The following is a 25,462-nucleotide window of genomic DNA, read 5'->3' on the forward strand; positions in this document are numbered from 1 at the left end:
TGGGGGGTCTAGACTTCAAACTCTAACTATGTTCCGCTGTTGAGAGAAACATTTCAAACATGAGTTGTCTGACTAAAGTTACGTTAAGCATGGGACAACTTTTGTAGGTAAATTAAAGTAAGTCAACACTGACTTTTGGTTTTACATGAACAGCATTCCCCTGGGTCAATGTCCACTGTTTGTTTAAACCATTTATCCAACCCAACCTCCTCCTAAAATGAACATGGGTCGTAATCAGGGGGTTATCTATGAGTCTGAAAAAAGTCCAACAAGTCTTAAGCCCCTTTTACACTACCAGATTTTCCGCAAATGTTGGGCCGTTTTGCCGGCAAGCTGCAAGCGTTTAGACACACAGAGCCGGATTGGTGAGTTGTTCCGAGGTGCCCAATTTTCCGCCTCATAGGGTAGTCATATTGACGGAACCCTTTTAGTTTAAAAAGAACGAGGTGGCCTTCCACAACGGGAGGAGCTGTTGATGACGCCGCACATGCGACCCACTGGCGGTGGATAAACAGGAAACAGCTGATAGCAGGAATTGGCGAGCAGCTAGTAGCAAGAGGGAAACACAAACCTGACAGACACTGTAAAGATGAGCAACTGGGGAGACAAGGAATTGCGCGCCCTCCTTGCCCTCGCAAACGAAGAGGCCATTAATCGTCAGATGACGGGGACTGACTAGCCGCGACTTCCCTCCCACGTCACTGTTTACATCACACGCTGAGCTACACGTTTTGTTACTTGCTCACGCCCCCCATTGCCCCAAAAAAGGGGCATTCTGTATAAACAGAAGTAGGTAGGCGGCATTTTGCTGCACTCCCCGATTTTGTTTTTATACTGCCAATGCTGAAACAAGACTGGGCTTTCCTGCAAATGTGCACAATTCCTGTCTAAAAAGGGCTACATACTACACTGTCCTCTTTCATGGACACTTTTTGTGCCATCTAGTGGTGGTAAGATCACAATACACTAATCCAAGTAAAAACAAAATAGTGGCTATCTCTGCCAAGTCAGTCTACAGCCGATCCCGATACAGAAGTGGACAAGGTCCAAAACCTGATCACATTTTAAGGTTGAAACTTGTATATTTATGATTAATAATGTTTGTAGTTAAGCTTAGACACTGTTAATTAGGAAGAAATCGGGACTTTATTATTTTCTCCTTTGAGGACATAGGTGCTGTGTCTCAAATTGCATACTTCTACACTTAATATTTTGAGTGCATAAGTGCGTTCACACAGAGAAGTATGGAAAATGCAGTGCACTATGAGTACCTGGATGGTGCACTCAAAATGGTCAGAAAGTTGAGTGTGGAACTATGGACACTTCTCATCCTCAATGGTCGCCATCTTGGCTACGTAGCGTAGCGCCATCTTGGCTACGTAGCGGAAGGGGAGGGACTTTTCAAACTGGAAATAGCGGCCAAGGACTGTGAGACCGTGAACGTCACTGCATTGTACAAATACATGTGTTTTTTGCACTAAGCACCACTATACTGTTGTCGGGTATAAGCCAGCAGTATGTTGATTGGGTTAATTTAGCAGTCTGTAATGATTTGGTACCACGAACGATAACGTAAATGCTAATGCTAGTTTGCTGACTAGCTAATTTGTGATCATCATTTCCGGTGAGTGCACAACAGCCATGTTTGGTTTGAGACAACACTACCCTGTCGAAATTCGTGCAATACGCCAATAAGTACATAGTGCACATAGTATACTACATGGAAGTGTACTGACGGAACTATGTGATTTGAGACACACCAAGGGACTTAATTATCATGGACCACATTTAGTTTTTTATACTTATTGGGTCCTATTGATCCCAAATAGCTAGAAATACTTAAAAAAAAGAGTTCGGGTCTCAAGAGGATACATATCTTCCCCAGCTTCACCTTCTTGTCCAAATATGGTCTAAAAAGCGAAGATGGCAACTTGAGGCTTCAAAACGGTCGTCCACAAGACCAGTGGGTGACCTCAGGTGGCTACATCCACTTCTTCTACAACGTCTATGATCATAATAAGCATAATTAGCTGCTTGTACACACAATCTCCGAGGTCTTTATTGGAGGGAGGACAGAATCTAATGAGAGTGACATATTCAATAAAAGGTATGATTTGCTCATTTTGATGTTTACAACCATACCCACACTATTTCCTGTCCAGTCTGCTTTTTGCAACACCACACATGTGAATTCGGTCAAACAAAACCTGCTCCAAAAGACAACATGGGATGAGACAAATGACACCAGACAAAAAGATAAGCTTGTAGGAGTTTGAAGCACACTGAAAGAAAAGGATACAGATATGAACCAAACTGCAGACAAGGGCAGAAAAGATGCTAGCTGCTAAAGTTTTTTTTTGTAAGACAAACTTGTCTCATGCGGCACACTGAGGAGGGTTTATCAAAGGGGCCAAAGCATTAGAATAACTGAATAAATCCAGTAGAATGAATCATCAAAACCATTACAATAAGTTAATTAAGTGGACATCTGGTTCTTTTGAAAATGCGGTTATGTAGGAATTGGTATTCAGTTTGCTTAATGAGCCTCCATCACTGAGAGAGACCTTTAACACTGTGGACTGACCTGATGGCTCTCAGAGTGTAGGAGGCAAAATCCAGATTTTCAGAAGTGAGATCCTCTAAATGTAGATCACAGACTTGTTAGCGTGTGCAGACACACTCAACTTTTGGCAGAGAAATGTGTTATTTCTTCTCTCTCCAGCGCTGGTAATCAAACACAACTAAATGAGTTGTTTGCGCACTTGTTTTTTGGTTGCTTTCCATTTTCCTCCCACATCATTCTACATTTTTAACATCAGCTTTTTACTTAGTTGTTCCTGTACTTGTACTAATTTTTCCATGGTGTAGGTCTTATTAAAACAGACTAATAAAACATTTCGAGCAGAGGGAAGGGTACTGCCTGAGGTGAAAGGGACAGGTACAGGCTTTTGAATACAATGGCAAATTAGTAAATGGAATTTGGCCACCAGTTTGGCCCGCTTATCAACACGGTCAACAGTTGCAGCAGCAGTGACACACAGCTCATCGAGGCAATTAAGCTACCTAAAGGGTAACTAGGCTTGTACCGATTGTGAAATTGGGGGTCGAAAGAGATACCAACAGTTTTGCCAGGAGCTGATATTGTGTTTTGTTTATTTTGTTTTTGTGGTTATTAATTGCTCCTTCAATCAAGTCTAGTTTCTCACCAACTACCTTTTACAAGATTACACTGAACACATCACGGGAACATTACTATTTACTTTTGCCCAGTACTTATTTTTATCGTTTAAAGCATGAAGGCATCGCATATAACTCAAAGTAACCTCCGTCAGCAGTTAGTTCTGGCCACCGGCTGCTAACAGCAAAGGTTAACTAGCTCTACTCATGCTAATGTCAACACAAATTTGTTGTTCACAGTGTAGAAGCATCAGGGAACTTCCGCTTCAACACTGTCTTGTCCGTGGAGGGCAATTAGTTGCACAGCAAGTAAAAATGCACATAAAGAACACGAGAGAACACATACGAATATAAATACTCCACAATCAGGGGGAGGTGGGGGGGACCAATCTCAGGTAGGTTTCCACTTAACAGTTTCAGAGTCCATCACAGGTAAGTGTCCATTCAACAGTGTCAGAGTTTCTATTCATCAATTCCACTTTCAGCACGCAGCAAACTCTTCATGCTGCCTCACTTAACACAGTCAAAAAACTGTTTGCTTCCCCGTCACGCACCTGCTGTTCATCACCTGCACCTCACCTATATTACCTGTGTTTTCCTGCTCTAGTGCGCCACCCTGTGTACACACAACAAAACTGCATCTATTTACATGTAGTCACCATTAGTTAAACATGAATCAGAACAAATACAAAGAATGTTATTGTGGCTACAACAAATGTCATTGCTCTTGCCTAAACCTAACCAAGCCAACGAACAAAGGCAATGAGTACTAGCCAATCATAGGGAGAGCAGAGTGGGTCATGCGTTTGCTATCCTAGGAAACGCAAATTTGCCCCTGGGACGCCTTGCGTTTTAGCCTGCACAAAACTGATGTAACACAACAGAAAACATCGACCATTGCTATCGGTGAATGTCATCTTATTTGCCAACAGGCTGACAGCAGTCAACAAGGAGAATATCAGCCAATATAAATGTGACAAGGACAGTTAAATCAGTGTATACAAGGGTTACACAGACCTCCTGTCTGTCGCTGCATATTGACCGATACTGACACCATTTCCCTCAGTGGACATGGTGCTTGTATTTACTTTTAGTTCACAGATAAGAAACAATAAATTGTGAAGACAGTAAGGCCTCCATTAAAACAGCATTTTAACTCTTGTGTGTGATTTATCCTTCAGGGATTAATACAGGTTTCATATGAGCAGAGGAAATCTCTGCTCGTCACTAGGCTAATTTATACAATGTAAAATGTCATAGGCTCGTGCTAATAACGTTAGCATGTTACATTTTTTGTATAAGACCTTTGTTTTGTCAGTGAATGTTGTGAGTTGTAATGGAGCCAAATTATGTGGCATTACGTTTGTTAAATGTTGCTGTTGTCCCTGGCTGTGAGTAGAGAAAATGTCAGCTAGCCGCTAACCTAATTGATGCAATGTAAAATGCCATAGGCTTGTGCTAATAACGTTAGCATGTTGTATTTGTGGGGAAAATGTGTCCAGATAAAGACAAGTGTTTGTCTGTGAATGCTGCGAGTTATAGTGAAGCTGATTTACTTGTACTTGTGTTTGAAACTGTCTCTATGGGTCCATGTCATTGGTTCGACAGCCCATTGGTCCAACATCCCATTAGTCCGACTGTCCGCGGTGCTGAACGGCTTGCGGCGGGCGTATGGTGCGCCGCGACCGGCTTGAGGCGGAGCAGGCTCACGGCTTATGTGTTTGTCACTTTCTTTTTCATTTTAACCCACACCATGATCTTTTCCTGACCCTAAGCAAGTGGTTTTTATGCCTAAACCTAACCAGACCTTAACCACAGGGCATCATGATGATTTCGGAACGGACTTCGGAACAATGAGTTTAATATGGTCGGAACAATGGGATGTCGAACCAATGGGCAGTTCCAGTCTCTATTAAGCCATGTTTAATGTGTGTTTAATGTGTGTTTTGAATCAACTAAACTTTACAGCACTTCACAGAACCCTCCGCCGCCGACTAGTGTTTTGGAGGTGTAACTGCAGAGTGACATAGACACACCACCACAGAAGTAGGCTACGTGTGTAGGGTCTACGCACAACCATAAATCCCCTTTTACACTTACTGAGGATATTATTATCTCTGAGCCTCTTATTTTCCCCTCATTCCTGGTTCTTATACTTGTAAATAATCTGTCCATCAAGAAGCTGAAGAAGTGAAATGCAGACTGGTTCTTTTTAAACGACTTTAAGTATCTCTAATTCAACTTTTTTTAATGTTTTACCTGAACGATGCCCTTCACTTGCTCAGGTACGGCCAAGATGGTATAGCTAAAAATATAAATTGCAAAGCTATAAAAAAGAACACAGTCACATTCCCTTTAACTTTTAGCACTATAATTCAGTTAATTTGGGCAGCCTGCCTGGCTCTCTCACACACACACACACACACACACACACACACACACACACACACACACACACACATCTTCTGCTCCATCTTATTAATGCTCACAGTTTGGTTTGTTTTGGAGACTCATCACAGAAATGGATGGCTTTCATCAGCAGCCAAAAATGCAGTCTGCCCAAGCAATTAGCTCCGTCCCCAATGGTTTTATCTTACTAATTGAATTGGCAGCCAGACATTAATGCTCATCTCAAACGAGGCATGCAGTATAGTTTGTGCCAGAGCTGGTAATCCAGGCAAAACTGTAATCTAGGACTTCTCAGGTTTTTCATTACAGGCACTTGCTTATTTGTTGTGCAAAATAATCAGTTTCTGTGATCACATTAACAGGATTCACAGTGATTCTCAGTGATTTATAATCAGGCTAACAACTAAATTTAATTATCTACCTTGAACTGGAGGTCTGTGTAAATACAGAGGATGTGAAGGTATGTCACTCTGTGTGGATGGAGGTGCCATCATGTGACGCATGTGCTCTGTTATCTCTGTTACCAAAGTGTGTGCATCAGTCCAGAAACAAGATTTAAACTGTCTGGGTGTGCAAGTGGAGGTAGTGCATCAGGGTCTGTGTCTAGTGATGTCTACGTTATGTAGATATAAAAAGGCCCAGACTGTGGATATCTTTAAGGCAATCTCCGTTCATTCCTGAGGTGGCATAACACAAAAGTCCTCCGTCAAACACAACCATACAAACTCCAGCCCTGACACAAATCAAGCGACACAAGATTATGTTAGCATGAAATGAACTTAAAAACAGCTTAATAGCGTTAACACGTGTAAATTACCATAAATTACCAATGTCACTTACCTCTCCCACGGAGCACAACAGCAAAAGGGGAGAGGTAAGGCGGGAGACACCCCTTTATAGGTGGGGCACCCACGAAGGTGAACGTAGGGGTACAGAAACTGGGTATCACAAGTTCCACATATTGAGTACGGAGGCCTGAGCGTGTCAGGTAATAACAACTGAACCACATTTTGTGGAATTATAATACTGAAAATTATAAATGTACATTCGACTTGACTTCACAGGTAACACATGGCGATCCTCACAAGATGGCGCCCCCATCCAAAACATTTAAAACTCTGCTGTTGAATGGATGAGGAGAGACTTGTTGTTGAGGTTGAGCATATCGCTATCGCTAATATAGCTAACGACCCACAGTCCTGACATTATAAAGACAACAGAGTGTGTCAGGGCTGACGTCAAAACCCGGAAGTTTAGCATCGCGCTGGTTCCCGGAAGAGAAAGTGAATGTGATTTTTGCATTGCGTTTTGGATTATGTCAGAAAATAAGCTCTGTGGCTAACACAAGTTTATGATACTTACAGGTTTTGTTCAGCGAGATAATCTTCACATTTGAACACCTTTCATACAGCATTTGAAGCTTAAATACGATCGCCAGAAGTAAAAAGCTAACGTTAGGCTTTAACGGACTACATGACTACTCCACGGTCGCATGACTCTTGACGTCACCGCCACTAAGCTTTCAACTGATTTTGGCCGCTTTATTTTAAAAACATTATATAATGGGGAAATTGGACTGTTTAAGCTAAATAAGAAGCTGTAATGGTGGACTGCCAGCACTCTCGCCTGTTCGGGGGTGATGACGTTTAATGTCCCCGACAGGGTTTGTAGTCGTATTGAGCAACTTGTTAGCAACTGCCTTTTTTACGACACGTAAAAGCTTCAAAATTCACAAGTAGGGTATTTACTGACGTAGAACAAAACCTGAAACTCGCTTCAGCTTTTGTTAACCACAGACCTTATTTGAGGCATTTTACCAAAATCCCATTCAAAAAACATATTGACTTTTAGACGAGAGAACCGGAAGTGCTAAAAGCGCTAACGGAGTTCCAGGTTTACTGGCACACTCTACAGCCAAAAAGATATTGCCTAGCGACTCGCAGATCTGGAGATCGGCTCTTCAGGTGAGAAATCAACTTTTATTAAGGATGCACACACTAACGCAGAGGGGAGGTGGAAGAGGTACGGATCTTTCAGTCAAAGTAGTAGTAACTTTGTGTGGTTATCGGCAGCACTTGATGCGCAGGACATGCACCAGCAGCGGTGTCGCCGTGTTTCCAGCTTTACTTTGCCCCAATGTGTGAATCCAACAATATCCACAAATCCACTGAAATATTTGAAAATATTGGTGAAAGGCAATAAAACTTTTACAGTATCTGTACAGTTAGAAACTATTTGACTTTGGCACTCTAGCATCAAAACAGACACTGAGGGAGACAACAACTCATGCCACTTTAGACCTAATATAGCAGCATTTAATGCAGTCATAGCTCCATTTGGCGGATGCTTAAGTGACTTAAAATAGGCAGAAAATAGCAACAATATACAACCTAATGAATGCAGCTGCATACTATTGCTTCTTACATCTGTCCCTGACCACTAACAAACTAATGTGTTGTTATGGTGATGGTTATATTCTATTATATGTAATACCATGTGCTGCAACATGCATAGAATCATTAAGTCTAAATGTGTGATACCACACTGTTAAACTTTGCCTCAGACGAGCACTGGTCACCGTTTTCTGGCTGTTCAAGGCATCAAAGCTGGTAAGTGATGACTCAGGATCTTAAAGAAGCTGATTTCTGCTCTTTTTTTTTTTTACTCACAGTGTCCAGAGTGGATGTTTACACACTGCACCTTCCTGCATCTCTCAAATATTTAAACAAACTGCACATGCTGCATTTAAAGCAATTAAAGCCCTTAAACGTTAAAGCTGGGCTTGGCAGGTTTGCTTTTTTCAGTCATTAGGCAAAAATTCCATTATCACCTTTCAGCATATTGTGATTCAAGTAGTGTAAGAGACACGAGACTCCTGCACCTCATCTTGGCTCTGTATTCAGGCTTTAGGAGGTCTAGCCTGTGGCGGGAGACTTTGACCAATCACAGGTCATTTTAGAGAGAGGGCGTTCCTATTGGCTGTTCTACAATATGATGATGAATCATGAAGTGATTTATAGAGGTCATGAAGCGACTCGTACAGGTCACTGTATGAAGCGACTCGTACAGGTCACCAGGTCACTGTATGAAGTGACTCGTACAGGTCACTGTATGAAGCGACTCGTACTGGTCACTGTACATGGTGACTCCTACAGTTACTGTATAAAGCAACTCGTACAGGTCACTGTATTAGGTGACTCGTACTGGTTACTGTATGAAGCACTCGTACAAGTTATTGTATGAAGCACATGTACAAGTTACTGTATAAAGCAATTCATACAGGTCACTTTATTAAGAGACTCATACAGGTTTCTGTTTGAAGTGACTGGTACAGGTTACTATATAAAGTGACTTGTACAGGTTACTGTATGAAGTGACTTGTAAAGGTTACTGTATGAAGTGACTCGCACAGGTTACTGTATGAAGTGACTCGCACAGGTTACTGTATGAAGTGACTCGTAAAGGTTACTGTATGAAGTGACTCGTACAGGTTACTATATGAAGTGACTCGTAAAGGTTACTGTATGAAGTGACTCGCACAGGTTACTGTATGAAGTGACTTGTAAAGGTTACTGTATGAAGAGACTCGTACAGGTTACTATATGAAGTGACTCGTAAAGGTTACTGTATGAAGTGACTCGTACAGGTTACTATATAAAGTGACTTGTACAGGTTACTGTATGAAGCGACTCGTACAGGTCACTGTATGAAGTGACTCGTACAGGTCACTGTATGAAGCGACTCGTACTGGTCACTGTGCATGGTGACTCCTACAGTTACTGTATAAAGCAACTCGTACAGGTCACTCTATAAGGTGACTCCTACAGGTTACTGTTTGAAGTGCCTCATTCAGGTCACTGTATGAAGTGACTCGTACTGGTTACTGTATGAAGCACTCGTACAAGTTATTGTATGAAGCACATGTACAAGTTACTGTATAAAGCAACTCATACAGGTCACTTTATTAAGAGACTCATACAGGTTACTGTTTGAACTGACTCGTACAGGTTACTATATAAAGTGACTTGTACAGGTTACTGTATGAAGTGACTCGTAAAGGTTACTGTATGAAGTGACTTGTAAAGGTTACTGTATGAAGTGACTCGTACAGGTTACTATATAAAGTGACTCGTAAAGGTTACTGTATGAAGCGACTCGTACAGGTCACTGTATGAAGTGACTCGTACTGGTTACTGTATGAAGCACTCGTACAAGTTATTGTATGAAGCACATGTACAAGTTACTGTATAAAGCAACTCATACAGGTCACTGTATTAAGAGACTCATACAGGTTACTGTATGAAGCACTCGTACAAGTTATTGTATGAAGCACATGTACAAGTTACTGTATAAAGCAACTCATACAGGTCACTTTATTAAGAGACTCATACAGGTTACTGTTTGAAGTGACTTGTACAGGTTTCTGTTTGAAGTGACTCGTACAGGTTACTATATAAAGTGACTTGTACAGGTTACTGTATGAAGTGACTTGTAAAGGTTACTGTATGAAGTGACTTGTAAAGGTTACTGTATGAAGTGACTCGTACAGGTTACTATATGAAGTGACTCGTAAAGGTTACTGTATGAAGTGACTTGTAAAGGTTACTGTATGAATTGACTCGTACAGGTTACTATATAAAGTGACTTGTACAGGTTACTGTATGAAGTGACTCGTAAAGGTTACTGTATGAAGCGACTCATACAGGTCACTGTATGAAGTGACTCGTACAGGTCACTGTATGAAGCGACTTGTAAAGGTTACTATATAAAGTGACTTGTACAGGTTACTGTATGAAATGACTCGTAAAGGTTACTGTATGAAGTGACTTGTAAAGGTTACTGTATGAAGTGACTCGTACAGGTTACTATATGAAGTGACTCGTAAAGGTTACTGTATGAAGTGACTTGTAAAGGTTACTGTATGAATTGACTCGTACAGGTTATTATATAAAGTGACTTGTACAGGTTACTGTATGAAGTGACTCATAAAGGTTACTGTATGAAGCGACTCGTACAGGTCACTGTATGAAGTGACTCGTACAGGTCACTGTATGAAGCGACTTGTAAAGGTTACTATATAAAGTGACTTGTACAGGTTACTGGATGAAGTGACTTGTAAAGGTTACTGTATGAAGTGACTTGTACAGGTTACTGTATGAAGTGACTCATACAGGTTACTGTATAAAGTGACTTGTACAGGATACTGAATGACCTGACTTGCAAAGGTTACCATATAAAGTGACTCATACAGGTTACTGTATTAAGCGACTCCTATGGTTTACTGTACGGAACGTATGTAAATGCCTGTGCTTGTCTGGTGGGAGGGGCTTAGGACGGAGAGGGGACAGCTGCAGGAGGACGCTGTACTTTCAAAATCTGGCGTTCCCTCGTTGCCTGCTCCAGAAAATCGCCTACCCCATCTTTAACAAACTGAGCCAACCTACATAAAGACTGAACTACAGAATAATGAAAATAAATCTGCAGCAAATTCTGACTGATGACAGAAACCTCCAAAGTTTCTCAGGTCATTATGAAGCCCATCAATACAGCTTTAATTTAATGTGAGCCATAAACACAGGGACATGATCTGAGTGTCAAACACCAGTCCAGATTAAAAGTGATAGAAGGTTTAAAAACAGTCTTTGTATTCACTGGACATGCTGAAACATTAAGTACACACCCAATGGAGGGGGTTGGATTCCCTTGTGCTTTATAATTTTGATTTGCTTCATTGCCAGAGACACTGCACATTAATCAATACTGTAAATGTTGATTAACATATGCTGTGACGATTAAAGATACACTAATAACATTTAAGCCAGCATTAGAAAAGGCAATAGTGGCTGTTAAATGTCTAGTGAAACTAATTAAAATAACCTAAATAAATGTGATGTCATTTTTCATCTGTGTTAGTTTCCACATCCTAATGTTAACAGCTCTGTCTTCATTGTTGAGCTGCTTCAGCACTGCTCTTTGGGCGCACGCAGCATCCTGTAGTCCAGTGTCTTTGACGTACGTGGGACAGTTGGAGAGCTGGACAGCTGAGGCGTTAAAACACTATCTGTTATCCCCATCACAGACCGAAATACATATTTAGTACCACACTGTCAGGCAGCTCTCCTGTTAAAACTTCAGCCGAGGGGGCAGCTCCAGCAGTGTGTTATAATTACAGGTGTCAGGCCACGTCCCACGTGAATTTGGTAGGCTGCAGTCAGGATTTTACAAATACTGAGGTCGAATTATTCCAGCCATAAATCATGATGATTCCAAAAAAGTTGGGACACTGTGTAAAACCGTGACTTACATTTTAATTGAATACAGAACTTACGGTTTTGTATTTTCACTCTGATGTTTAGAAGCTGCTTGGTTTTTGCAACAGCTCCTGTAAACATTCAGCACTATCATCAAATGAACGTGACTGTTTTGTAGAGACTAGAGAAGGATATATTTCATCCTTTAAACAATGTAACCTTTAAGATGTTAACATCTTTATGACAGTAGGCCTGTAAATGTCTGTCTTAGTTTAAGCAGCTTAGGTTTGTAAGGGTAGTCGTGGAACTTAACTGTATGGAGCGTCTTCCATGACGAACACAATATGGGTCACATGGTCTGTAAAGGTTTTCACACTTGGTCCTTTTCAGCCCTCTAAACGGACTCAGAGTGGTGACTCAGCATTTTTGGCACATATGTGAACACTCCAGACCACATCCCGAGGTGGTCTGGGTTCGGTCTACAGCACAGAAACACTAAGGTTTTCCTCCAATTTTAAGTTCATAACCACACTGCAGAAAAACATATATTATATACAGGCTATAGTGTGAACAGAAAGAGGACTGAGGCCCCATCAGAGCTGAAGTGGACCAGAAAGAGAACTGAGTCCTCTTTCAAATGAACTGACAATGTGAACAGAAAAAGAACTGAGTCCCTTTTCTGCTGGTCCACTTTTTGATGCACTTTAAGAGTGTTTTCACATTTAGTCATTTTTTAAATGAACCAAACTCAATCCTCTTAAAGTGCACCAAGAAGTGGACCAACATAAAAGGGACTCAGTTCTCTTTCTGTTCACACGTCTGCCGACCAAACTACTCCTCGTCCTGCGTCCTAGCAAGCGTTACAGGCAGACATGGTTTTGTCTGTTTTTTCAAGCGTCCCAGGTCAACAGCATGTGATCTAGAGGGATAAATACAACGGGAAAGAGCAAAGTGAACCTGGAGCGCTTTGTGTTCACAAGGCACAGGTGAAGTGAACAGCACCATAGACTGGAAGCGAACTGAACTCAGACCGCTCAGTTCGCTTTAGAGGGGTCTGAGTTCGCATGTTCACATATGCGCACAAAATGTTAAGTCACAGCTCTGAGTCCACTTAGAGGGATGAAAAGGACCAAGGGTGAAAACACCTGGACTGAGTTCGGTTTGTTTAAAAAGGACTATAAGCGAAAACACCCCAAGTGTCGGAGGGTTTTATAGCTCACTTCCACTCCTAGCTAGTTGGTTTGGGACGGCACTCAATGTGGCGGACCCTCCCTATGAATGCAGAAACTGAGTGGGAGTGAATAGGGAGTGACGGTGGTTTGCGAAAGGCCCCATCTCTGTGTGTTTGCCTGGTGTGGCCTCCTGGTTCCCTCTTCCTGTCAATCGTCCTGAGTGCCAGCAGCTGTTGAACCTGCACACCTGAAACTCCTCAATAATCAAGCCCAGACATCCAGACTCTGCCTGATCGTTCAGTCTCTTCTGCGGTACAGACATCAAGGCCAGCTCCTAAGTATTTTGACACGTTGTCTTTTTGGACCTCGATTCACACTTTATTCTGTGTCTCAGGTTCAAGTTTGTCCTCGTCTTCTGCCTCTGGATTTGGACTGCTCGGTCTTCATCCCCTCTGCCTGCTCTGCTTCACCATTCCCAGCCATCCTCAGCCATCATTCACTCAAGCATTCAGCCCCCATCTTCAAACTGCAAGAAACTGCCTTTACCATTCACAGTTTCCTGGTTGTGTGTACATCCTAAATTGAACTGTCACAACAGTCCCGACAGTGCCGTCCCAAATCTGTAATCAAACATCTGTCTTGAGTTGTCCCGTGAGGTGAACGCTTTTAAACATGGGAATTTTTCTTATCTCTGTAATCCATCCCATGTGACGAGCACACGGAGTCACGCTACTCTACACTTGTTAGTGAATGGCGCTGATCTGAAATCTCAACATATTCAGACACGGTCCTGTTTCCTCTGTGCCCACATGCCAGTTTACCTAAAGCTTACACAGATCTTCTCCCGCTGTTGACAGTGTCTTATATCACTAATTCAATTTGGACAGTGTCCTGTACTTAAACATGGTTTTATGGTTGGGACTCGGGCCAAAGAGCTCACAAGCAAAGCAAAGATTTTACTGTCTCCATGCTTATAATAAACCAGGAGATGAGGCTTAGCATGCTCCGTCGCCGTAGAAAATGTCCTGATATTTATCATGGATTCAGTTTGTATGAGACTCCTATATATAACCTGAAGGCTTTTTTATTGGGAATTTTACAGGAGGTAAAAGAATCTTTAGTGGTGCACAAGCAGCAGTCTGTAAAAGTGTCTGACATGACCCATTTGGACGGCATTAAAATGATGAAGATGCTCTGGCTCTAGTAAAACGTATAATTCCTGACCTCCCACTGCACAACCTATCTGACCCAAACACTGTCTGGGCAAATTATCTCATCCATCTGCAGTCAGCTGAGTTCAGTCTCTGCTTGTGTTTCTGTGAGTAAACACGGTTTGCATTAAGAAGTAAGGGATGAAAACTAAAGCTCAGCACTGTTAGCCATTTATACAGTGAGGATCACTCCCCTCATGTGTCAGCAGATCAGTCAATAAATCTTCTTTCTCCAGATCTTTAAACGAGTTTTTGATTTGATTAATAAGGTTTTTTTTTTCATTATGTCCTTTGGCAGCCTGCAGAATTTCTATATGCATCTACTGAGGCCTTCTCATAGACTGTATAAAATAATGGATGTAGCAACAATGACGTCACATATTGGTTAATAGACTCCCGTTTTGAAGGCTTGAGTTCGGCATTTTGGTCGTCACCATTCTGTTTTTTTTTTTAGCCAGAGATGACCATATTTGGATAAGAGGGTGGAGCTGTGGACAAGCAAGCGGATCTGACTTAAAGCCGAGGACACTATCAGCAGACAGTCTGTCACTCAAGGCAACCTGACTTTAATTATGCGTAACTTTAAGCCTTAATAAAATGTAAACGGATGAGTTACTGTACAGGAGTTACCCCCTGTACAGTTGTCATGAATGTAGTAATTAACTATAGAGACCTAAACTGTTTTTGTACCAGGCTGTAAACATGTTTATTTCTGCTGTAAAGTCAGGCATTTTAACATGGGAGTCTATGAGGACTGACTGGCAACTGGAGCCAGCCTCAAGTGGCCATTAGAGGAACTGCAGTTTTCATTTTTCAGCTTCAGAGGCTGACGCTTGGGCCTTTCACACATTCACTTAGTTCAAATTTTGTTTGTCATGATTGTGAGGTTTAGTTAGGGTCATTAGTTCTGCAGGTATTTGGTCGTGAACCGAAGTATTGGACAAATCAAAAGTCTAACCTGATGATGAAGTACTAAAAGATGTTACTTGCTTCATAAAATTGACACAAGGTATGACTCTTGTTCAGCTTTTTATGGCTTGTTTCCCCTTATTTGATGAGGGCTTGGCAATATATATCAATATTATACTGATAGCATGATATGAGATGCGATATTGTCTTGCATTTTGGATATCGTAGTACAGTATGTGTTGTCTTTTCCGGGTTTTAAGGGCTGATTTACATTAAAGTGATGTAAATTTCTGAAATTACCAGATTGTTCTGTCTATACTAAGTCTTTACCAATTAGTCATTAAATCCACATCACTGATTATCATTTATCGAAAACCTCATCATGTAAAACTTGTGTGAAGGCACCAATTGTCAACCCAACAATATCAGTATCAAGGTATTTGGTAAAAAAAAATATCATAATATTGGGTTTTCTCCATATGGCCCTGCCCCAGTTGATAATTTAGAGCAGGGATACTAGACTTGCTTTGCCTGGGGGCCACTTTTGCAAAATGACAGGAGGCCAGGTGCGAGTCCAGGAGGTCCTCCCCTGGCACTCGTTTTTATTATAAACAAGCTCTTTATTAATCCTTTTTTAATGCACTCTGGCACCTTATTTACAAAAAAGCATAAAAAATTCCAGTGTGAATCAGTTTATTTTCATTGTGAATTAGAAACTGGTCAGGGGGCCACCTGACACCACGCTCAGGAATCATGTGGTGATCTAACCTCCCAATTCCAACCCCTGATGCTGAGTGTCAAGCAGGTAGGCAATGGGTCCCATTTTTATAGTCTTTGGTATGACCCGGCCGGGGATCAAACCCACGATCTCCCAGTCTCAGGGTGGACACTCCACCACTAGGCCACTGAGCTGGGCCATAACCACCATCTAAATGATGTTAATAATAATGATCAATCTTTCAAAACGTAAATCATAGCTTTAAATGGTAAGGAGTTTTGCTGTGCTCTTATTATGAAATGTTTACATATGCTGTTAGTTTTGTTTCCTTTTAAAGATTGCACATTTGTTATGTACGGTGTTTTAATTACTCATTTTATCTTAATATTGTATTCTCTAATTTATTTATTATATTTTTTAAATTATATTCTGTCCTACATGACTGTAACAAGTTGAAAGTGCTCTGATGCCCAAAAACTTTACAATAAAAACATATTTGAACAGTGCATTTCTATGATAGTGCCTTTCTTGTAACAATGTGGGAAAAAGATGTTTTATAATTAAAGCATTTGATTGATACCATAAAATATATTCTTTTTTTCATGCTAGAGCTGCATTTCTGTAAAATACAAACTTTCTACAGATGAAAAGCTTTAATATATATTAAAACAACATGTATTTGTGGAGTTAGTCATCTATAACGTTATTTATTAGTAAGTTTTAAGTATTACATAATAGTTTGCTGTAAGTTTTTTATTTTAGTATATTTTTATTTTTTATTATTTTCATTTTTCACGGCTTCATGTACGTTTTCATTCCAATTACTTCAGTTTTGTCACATTTTAACAGTAGAAAAGTTTTTTGTCTTTTTTTTTGAACAGGAAGCGGGACAAAACCGGAAGCACGTGTCAAATACGTCACTGTTGGAAAAACAAAAACAAATCGCCGTCTTGCAACATCTCTGTTGTTGTTGTTGTCACACTGTTTGTCGTGTTTCCCGCCTTTAAAACCTCCGTGTCGCCTCGCCTCTCCGTGTTCATGGTAAGACTTGATATGTTTTAAAATGTCGAAGTCAAACCGGAACATCAGTCACGTTCACACCGCTGCTATCTGATGCTAACGTATGCTAGCTAGCTAACATGCTAACGTAACAACAGTGTTGCTCAGCTGTCAGCTGAAGTCAAACAGCCGTCATGTTGTTTTCCCTCCTCTGTCACAGGTGGTCCTGTGTGTCCAAACGAAGCTGTAGTTTGCCGGTAACTTGACGGTGACGGTAGTTTAGCAGCCATGGCTCAACAGAGAGGAGTCAACAGCCTGCAGTTCAACCAGGACCAGAGTAAGCTAACGTGTTGAGCTAACTACAGCTACAGTATGGTTCAAAAACAGGGTTTATTACATGTGTCAGTAGTGGAGGAAGTGTCCAGATCCTTTACTGAAGTTAAAGTATTAATACTACTGTGAAAATACTTTGTTACAAGTAAAAGTCCTGAACTGATAAAAGTATAGTCGGGAAATGTAGTTAAAGTGTTAAAGTACTACTTTACTATTAAACCTTGTAATGAACCAGCCTCCCAGTTCTTTATTTTTTCCTTGAATAGCATGTATAATGGATGTCAGAGGTGAGATCTGACAGAGTTGACTAACAGTTATATATTTATTAATTCCACAGCAGTTATAGTGAGTGTTTCCCTCTGAGATGTAGTAGGGAAGAAGCAGGAAGTTGCATTACTGTAACTGAGTAAATGTACTCAGTCAGGGTAAAGACATACATTTTTTTAATCTGTCTTTCTTCTTCTGACAACTACAGGCTGTTTCTGCTGTGCTATGGAGACAGGGGTCAGGATTTACAACGTGGAGCCCCTGATGGAGAAAGGTCACCTGGGTGAGTGGACTTCACTGCCTTGCTGTCAGATTAATTTTTTTGCGTTTGTGGTAAATACTGATGAATTTATTTTATTTTTTATCCCAGTCACCCTAACCTACTGTAATTAGGCAAAGCTAAGATCACACTACATGACTTTCAAAGCCGTACTGTTCACTCTGCTCAACTTGCTGTCTTGTCATAGTGAGTCTTAAGCCGAGTTCACATTACACGATTTTCACCCTGATTTCGCGTTGCGGAGACTGTCGGAATCTTTTGAGTGTTCATACCTGGCGGCGTGTGTTTCTGTTATCGGGAGTCTCGCCAACTGTGTTACGACCTGTGTGTGCACACCACAAGATTTCTCCACCGAGCCCTCGCCGACAGAGCCCCAGATAACGCAGTGACGTCACCAAACTATGTTTTTAACTTGGAGACAACACATCGTAAAGGTATGGATATTCTTCCCAGTGTTGAATCAGATCTGCCTCCAGGGCCTGGGTCCAAACACAACGCGCTCCCTGTGATCCTGTGGATGCCGCCATTGTTGTTGTTGCTTGCCGGCTTGTCAGTGTTGCCAGATCTTGGGAGAGAAACAAGCAACCAGGGCTATAGAAACAAGCCCAAAAGAAGCGACGGATATATATAGAGAGAGGAAGGAGACGTTTAGAGAGCAAGCCCAAATAAGAAACTCCACTTTAGAAACAAACCCAAAGTTGCGGCTAATAAGCAGACCTGGCAACCCTGCAGCTTGTCCTCCTCACATTTCTTCCGTCCTCCTGCGTGCTGACGTGGGACGTATCCCGCCTCTCATTGGCTGATGCTCTTTGTCAGTTGTGTCAGACTTCTCCAGTTTTCTAGCATGGCAGATATCCAGTCCCAGTCACAGACGAGGGGGCGACTTGCTCGTAGGCTTGTTCACACATGAGGACTCGTCGTGGCAGACTATCTGCTGACTCACCTCTGACCCAAGGGGGCTCTCAAGATCCTCTGCGATGTCAAAATTGCGGTGAAAATCGTGTAATGTGAACTAGGCTTTAGTCATTGTGGTTTTCACACTACATGACTGACCGGCAACAGATCTTTCACCAGGGGCACGTTCAAAACAGGCTTGCTGCATGTTTTCTCTTGTTTGGTGGGTGTGTTTGATGTATGTAAATTAAACTCTCGTCAAGCTTTACTTATTGTATGTACAGTTTTGTATTTTATTTCACACTTTCTTTGGCAATGTCAATATATGTTTCCAATCATGCCAATAAAGCCCCTTTGAATTTAATTGAATTAAACCCTGGCGTATTAAAAGGCAGTGCGTCTGTGAAACACAGCAGGGTGTCAAATGTGCAACTGTTTTTGTTCAAATAAATGTTTTGCTATATTTTGTCAGGGCTTAACGCAGCCCAGGAGGAATCCTGATGAGTGTGTCATGTAATATCAAAGTCAAAACGTGACAAAGCAGCGTTCCCAGGAAGTTATTATTCACACACACACACAACTTGGAAAGCGCTGTGGGGCCACTTGTTTCTGTCTTCAACCTGTGTCTTATACTCTCATTGACTGTAACTCGCTGACAAAGTCCCTGACAGGTCCAGATATTTAGCATTCAAGATATGTGGGGTGTGTCTGCCATGGATCAGTGAGCGACTTCACACATGCTCGAGCACAGAGCCAATGTCAATTTGCCTCTGATTTGGTTCTTTTGTCAGGGAGCTGAGAGGCTAAATTCGAGTAGTGTGAGCTCGGCAGAAGGAGATATATTAAGTCCAGTCTGGAAAGATCATTTTTAACGTGTGTGTGTGTGTGTGTGTGTGTGTGTGCGTGCGTGTTTCCAGACCATGAGCAGGTCGGCAGTGTGGCCTCGTGCTCCATGTTGCATCGATCCAACCTGCTGGCCGTAGTCGGGGGAGGCGTCAACCCCAAATTCTCAGAAATATCAGGTGAGTTACATCAAGTCACTTATTGTGATTATTATTAAAGATAAGTCCATCTTTATAACCTCAGGTGTCATCAATGTGTTGAAAGCAGTTGTTCTAATCTTCACTCTGGCTCTGTGCCTCCTCTGTAAAACTCTCTTTAGTATAAAATTCACTTTGTTTCCACTGGCTGTGTTTTGATTTTGCTGAGCCTTGGTGGAATGATCCGTCCTGACAGCGACATTGAGGGCTGCGTTCAGGACAAAACACAGACGATAAACATACGTCTGACCACCCAGACAAAGACACCCACTCTGTTTAGATGATTCAGGCAGCTGAAGCTCCACATTAGCATTTTTATACAGAACAGGGACTGTGGATTTTGTCCTCCATCCTTTCGGTATAGTTGATCGTTGAAGGTAACAGACAGTGTGGAGAGAGGAGGAATGATTACAGCCACCAGTAAATATTCCAGCGTACATATGGAATAAGAGTATTGTGTTAAGATAGACAAAAATAATATGAATCTGTCCTTTCAGTGCTGGTCTGGGACGACGCTCGGGAGTCACGAGACCCCAAAGACAAGTTGGTCCTGGAGTTCACCTTCACCAAACCTGTTCTAGCTGTTCGCATGAGGCACGACAAGTGAGTTCACTGTGACTGCAGTTTGTCCCTGTGCAGCTATATGAAATACAACTCACTGAAGAATGATAAATATAATTGTCTTTCTTTCTCAGAATCATCATCGTGTTAAAGAACAGGATCTATGTGTACAGTTTTCCAGATAACCCAGTCAAACTTTTTGAGTTTGACACCAGAGACAATCCCAAAGGTAAAGAGCTGTTCTCTTGTTCTGTATGTTTTCTTCCATCATGGCCAACTGTTCAACAATTTTAATAAAGTTTTAATTCCTCCAGGCCTGTGTGATTTATGCCCCAGTCTGGAGAAACAGCTGCTGGTCTTCCCGGGACATAAATGCGGCAGCCTGCAGCTGGTTGTAAGTCACAAACACACTGAGACAAACTTCTGTAACAACTGAAGAAAATGTATCAGTCAGTCAAGTTGAAAGTAAAGTAACAAATATTGTTTTCTTCAGGACCTGTCCAACACCAAGCCTGGCACATCATCTGCCCCGTTTACCATCAACGCCCACCAGAGTGAGATCGCCTGCGTGGCGCTTAACCAGCCCGGCAGCGTGGCGGCTTCAGCCTCTCGCAAAGGAACGCTCATCCGCCTGTTTGACACGACGACCAGAGACAAGCTGGTGGAGCTGCGCAGAGGAACCGACCCGGCCACCCTCTACTGGTACACACTTAAGTAGTCATGGGTAGTTTTAGGCATCAATCAGTACGTCTACATGACATTAGAGAAAATCGAGTTATTGTGTTAGTCTGGCTAAAACCGAACTTTTAAAATACATTTCTGAAATCGTACTAAATCAGATTTCTCAAAGTCGAACTAACACACTCAGATTCTGTAATTGGGAGTCAAATTACTCCTGCATGTATACAGTCAATCAGACCCAAACTAGCTGAGGCACTCTGAGCATGCTCCACATGCGATTCAACTTTGACCCAGAAGTTGAATAGCATTAAATGCGTAACAAAAGAAGAAGAAGCCGGTAACAACAAGGCAAAATCTACATCCAGTGTGCATCTCATCTGTTCAAAAAGTTAAGCATACAGCGCATAGGAAATGTACAGAGCTGTAAAGTTGTCCACCATGGTACCAGTTAGCAGCTAGCTAACCGTGGCTGACTTGTTTGTCCATTGTTTGGTCTGTGACGTAATAGGTCAACAGGAAAAAGGTCCAATACTAACAAGCTGAAAGGGGGCATATCTCCACCTATCATAGAGGAGTCGCACATACTTAAGTCAATAAATGGATTCCCCTCCTGTGCTTGTATACTGGGACAAGGACAGTAGTCCAATTAAATGGTCGCGTTAAGGTGTAACCCTAGCTTGACTTAACTGTGCATGTAAACGAGCTGATTGCGCTTCAACCAAAGTGCTTGCCAGATGGTATAACAGCATCTAAACCCTGTCTCCCCTACACCTTAACTGACATTATAACTTTACAAAACTTGAAATTCAACAACAATCACTCCTATTTGTGTTTGTGTTGAAGTTCAGGCTCTGACAGTCCTCATCTTTGTTTTCTCTTTCCAGCATCAACTTCAGCCACGACTCCTCGTTCCTGTGTGCCTCCAGCGATAAAGGCACCGTCCACATCTTTGCACTCAAAGACACCAAACTCAACCGCCGCTCTGCGTGAGTCCAATTGCTCCTCATCTTTTACCCTCAAACCAAGAGTTCTATAGGTTAATGTGTCTCTTACTCCTCTGTCTCCCACAGACTGGCGCGTGTTGGGAAGGTGGGCCCTGTGATTGGTCAGTACGTGGACAGCCAGTGGTCATTGGCCAGCTTCACCGTGCCGGCTGAGTGTGCCTGTATCTGTGCTTTTGGAAAGAACACGTCCAAGAACGTCAACTCTGTCATCGGTGAGGAAACACGTCAAAATACACATGTTTTTGTGCTTTGCTTTTTATCGGTCACATAATTGAATATGTAAATCACACCTACACATATAGTGAAGATGAAGTTTATAACCAAAGTGAATCACGACCTGATGGATGTCAAGTGGAACTAAATTTAGACACAAAAACATCATGATTCCCAGCCTGGGAGCCAGGACCTCTCCAGTGAGTCACAGAATAAATCTGAGGTTTTCACAAGATGCTCTGTTAGATAAGTAAGACGGGAAAAAACTTCTGCTGCACAAGTTCAAACTCTGATCTCCCATCTTTGCCTTTTCTGTGACACGTCAGATAATTTTACCTGTCGAAAATGTATTCAAGTGAGACACCAAATCCTCGTCTGAGAATGACTGTGTTGTTGCTCTGATGGATTTAGAGCAGTGGAAATGTTCTTTATATATTGCATGTGTCGTGTGAATTGCTACAGTTCAGGTACTTTAACCCCCTCAGTGCCTTTTACCTGGTCTGTATTTGGTCTTTTGAGGCTATGTTTTATTTTACACTCACCAGCCACATTATTAGGTACACCTTGCTAGTACCAGGTTGGACCCCCTTTTTAATTCTTCATGGCAGAGATTCAACAAGGTGCTGGAAACATTCCTGAGAGATGTTGGTCCATATTGACATGATGACATCACACAGTTGCTGCAGATTTGTCAGCTGCACATCCATGATGTGAATCTCCCGTTCCAGCACATCCCAAAGGTGCTCTATTGGACTGAGATCTGGTGACTGTGGAGGCTATTGGAGTACAGTGAACTCATTGTCATGTTTGAGATGATGTGAGCTTTGTGACATGGTGCGTTATCCTGCTGGAAGTAGCCATCAGAAGATGGGTACACTGTGGTCATAAAGGGATGGACACGGTCAGCAACAATACTCAGGTAGGCTGTGGTGTTTAAACCATGCTCAGTTGGTACTAAGAAAATCTCCCCCACACCATTACACCACCAGCAGCAGCCTGAAGCGTTGATACAAGGCAGGATGGATCCATGCTTCCATCTGAATGTGGTTTTTCCAATCTTCTATTGTCCTGTTTTGGTGAGAAAACCCGTGTGAATTGTAGCCTCAGTTTCCTGTTGTTAGCTGACAGGAGTGGCACCTGGTGTGGTCTTCTGCTGCTGTAGCCCATCTGCTTCAAGGTTGGACAAGGTGTTGTTGCTTCAGAGATGGTCTTCTGCAGACCTTGGTTGGAACCAGTGGTTATTTGACTTCCTGTTGCCTTTCTATCATCTTGAACCAGTCTGGCCATTCTCCTCTGACCTCTGGCATCAACAAGGCATTTTGGCTCACTGGATATTTTCTCTTTTTGGGACCATCCTCTGTAAACCCTAGAGATGGTTGTGCTGAAAATCCCAGTAAATACTCAGACCAGCCCGTCTGGCACCAACAACCATGCCACGTTCAAAGTCACTTAAATCACCTTTCTTCATCATTCTGATGCTCCGTTTGAACTTCAGCAGCTCGTCTTCACCATGTCTACATAACTAAATGTATTGAGTTGTTGCCACGTGATTGGCTGATTAGCTATTTGCATTAAGGAGCAGTTGAACAGGTGTACCTAATAAAGTGGCCAGTAAGTTAATTTTTATTTTATTTATGTCATTTCCACATGCTGTAGGTTTTGTTGGCACCACAGGGGAGCGACAAAGCCTTGGTCTCATTAGACTAACATGAAATATCCTGTATCATATCTTCTTCAGCTGAAAAACTTTAAACACCAAATGATCTTTAAGTTTCTTTTTTATTCTTTCCACGTGACTTTAATCATCCTCCAACACTTCAGATGGCAGTTTGTAGCAGCACTTCACTCATCACCGGCCAATCACAGCACTGAACGCCAACAAGCTAGACATGAGCTCCTCACATTGTTGTATCACACTGTTCGACTCAGTGTTGCTTGAAAACAAATGAAGTTATTTAACTGGTTGTCTGCCCTCCTGCAGCCATATGTGTGGACGGCACCTTCCATAAGTACGTGTTCACCCCCGATGGAAACTGCAACCGAGAAGCCTTCGACGTGTATTTGGATATATGTGACGATGATGACTTTTGAGGCCGGTTTGAAAGATGTGAGGAGGAGGACGAGGAGGACGAGGACGAGGACGAGGAGGACAGTGATGACGAATGAAAATGACTTTGACTTAATGATTATTGTTCTGTTCTGGAGACAGATGGGAAAACAGCCTGAGACAGAGAATCAAAGACTTAATGCTGAGGCCTGTTTTATAATTGTGTGTGTAATCAGTTGTATCTACAGTATGTAGCAGTGTGAATATAAATACCGTTTTCTATTAGCCTGTAACCTTAATGTGCATCGTGAGTCTGAAACCCTCACGTGACAAGTACACTTAAACCTCGGAAGTGATTTGATGTATTTATGAAAGGTTCAAGTCAAACTGAAATTAAAATTCTTTTTTGATAAGAAATAAGTGTTTAAATCTCTGGTGTTTGTTTTGACTTGTTTACTTATCAAAATTGTTGTTATTAAAAATAAGAAATGTGAGTTTTGTTTATCTGTACGGAGTCGAGCATTAGTATGGTATTAGTGATCCAAAAATCTCAAAACAGGCTTCGCCATCCGTCAAAGGCCGACTGGCTGCTTGTTGTACCTTCATATTTAGTGGACAAATGTTACAGTAAATCTAAGGGTGCTTTCACACCTGCCCTGTTTGGTTCAGTTCAATTGTACCGAAGTTCGTTTGCCCCCTAACTGCGGTTCATTTGGGCAGGTGTGAACACAGCAATAACACTCGGGTGCGCACCAAAACACCCGGGCTTTGAATCCAATTTTCGTAGTGGCCAGGTCCATCACTTGATGCCATCAGGCCCAAAAAGACTTTCTATAGACTTAACACTGGGAGAGAGACGTCTATAAATCAGTGGAAACATTTTTTTGAGCGTCACAATCCCAGCAAAATGACTTTTACAAAACTAGCCCTTTTTGAACAGGAGTTGTGCAAATTTGCAGGAAAGCCCAATCAGTCTTTTTTCAGCATTGGCAGTATAAAAACAAAATCGGGGAGTGCAGCAAAATGCCGCCTACCTACTTTTGTTTATACAGAATGCGGCTTTTTCGGGGCAATGGGGGGTGTGAGCAAGTAACAAAACGTGTAGCTCAGCGTGTGACGTAAACAGTGACGTGGGAGGGAAGCCGCGGCTGGTCAGTCCTTCGGCGATTCTCTCAGTCGGCCCGTTCTTCATCGTCCCCGTCATTTGACAGTTAATGGCCTATTCGTTTGCGAGGACAAGGAGGGCGCACAATTCCTTGTCTCCCCAGTTGCTCATCTTTACAGTGTCTGTCAGGT

At 42.0% G+C, this 25,462-nt stretch overlaps 1 protein-coding gene across 1 annotated transcript; it reads left to right on the top strand.

Moving 5' to 3' along the window:
• The first annotated feature begins 16,730 nt into the window (after positions 1 to 16,730).
• Positions 16,731 to 24,583, top strand: wdr45 (WD repeat domain 45). Its single transcript, XM_033646321.2, has 11 exons — positions 16,731 to 16,888; positions 17,067 to 17,183; positions 17,655 to 17,729; positions 19,538 to 19,642; positions 20,158 to 20,263; positions 20,356 to 20,450; positions 20,536 to 20,615; positions 20,715 to 20,923; positions 21,787 to 21,888; positions 21,973 to 22,118; positions 24,101 to 24,583. Exons 2-11 carry the CDS (start codon positions 17,135 to 17,137, stop codon positions 24,208 to 24,210), a joined length of 1,077 nt encoding a protein of 358 aa, XP_033502212.1. The 5' UTR covers positions 16,731 to 16,888; positions 17,067 to 17,134; the 3' UTR covers positions 24,211 to 24,583.
• The last annotated feature ends 879 nt before the right edge of the window (positions 24,584 to 25,462 follow it).

Source organism: Epinephelus lanceolatus, chromosome 19 (assembly GCF_041903045.1).
Source record: "Epinephelus lanceolatus isolate andai-2023 chromosome 19, ASM4190304v1, whole genome shotgun sequence".
NCBI classification, from domain to species: Eukaryota; Metazoa; Chordata; class Actinopteri; order Perciformes; family Serranidae; genus Epinephelus; species Epinephelus lanceolatus.

Excerpts from the sequence above, each read along its gene's own strand:
- wdr45 (XM_033646321.2), top strand. The coding sequence starts at position 17,135 with ATGGCTCAACAGAGAGGAGTCAACAGCCTGCAGTTCAACCAGGACCAG. Across the intron at positions 17,184-17,654 it reads GCAGTTCAACCAGGACCAGA|GCTGTTTCTGCTGTGCTATG; the intron begins GTAAGCTAACGT and ends TGACAACTACAG. Across the intron at positions 17,730-19,537 it reads GATGGAGAAAGGTCACCTGG|ACCATGAGCAGGTCGGCAGT; the intron begins GTGAGTGGACTT and ends GCGTGTTTCCAG.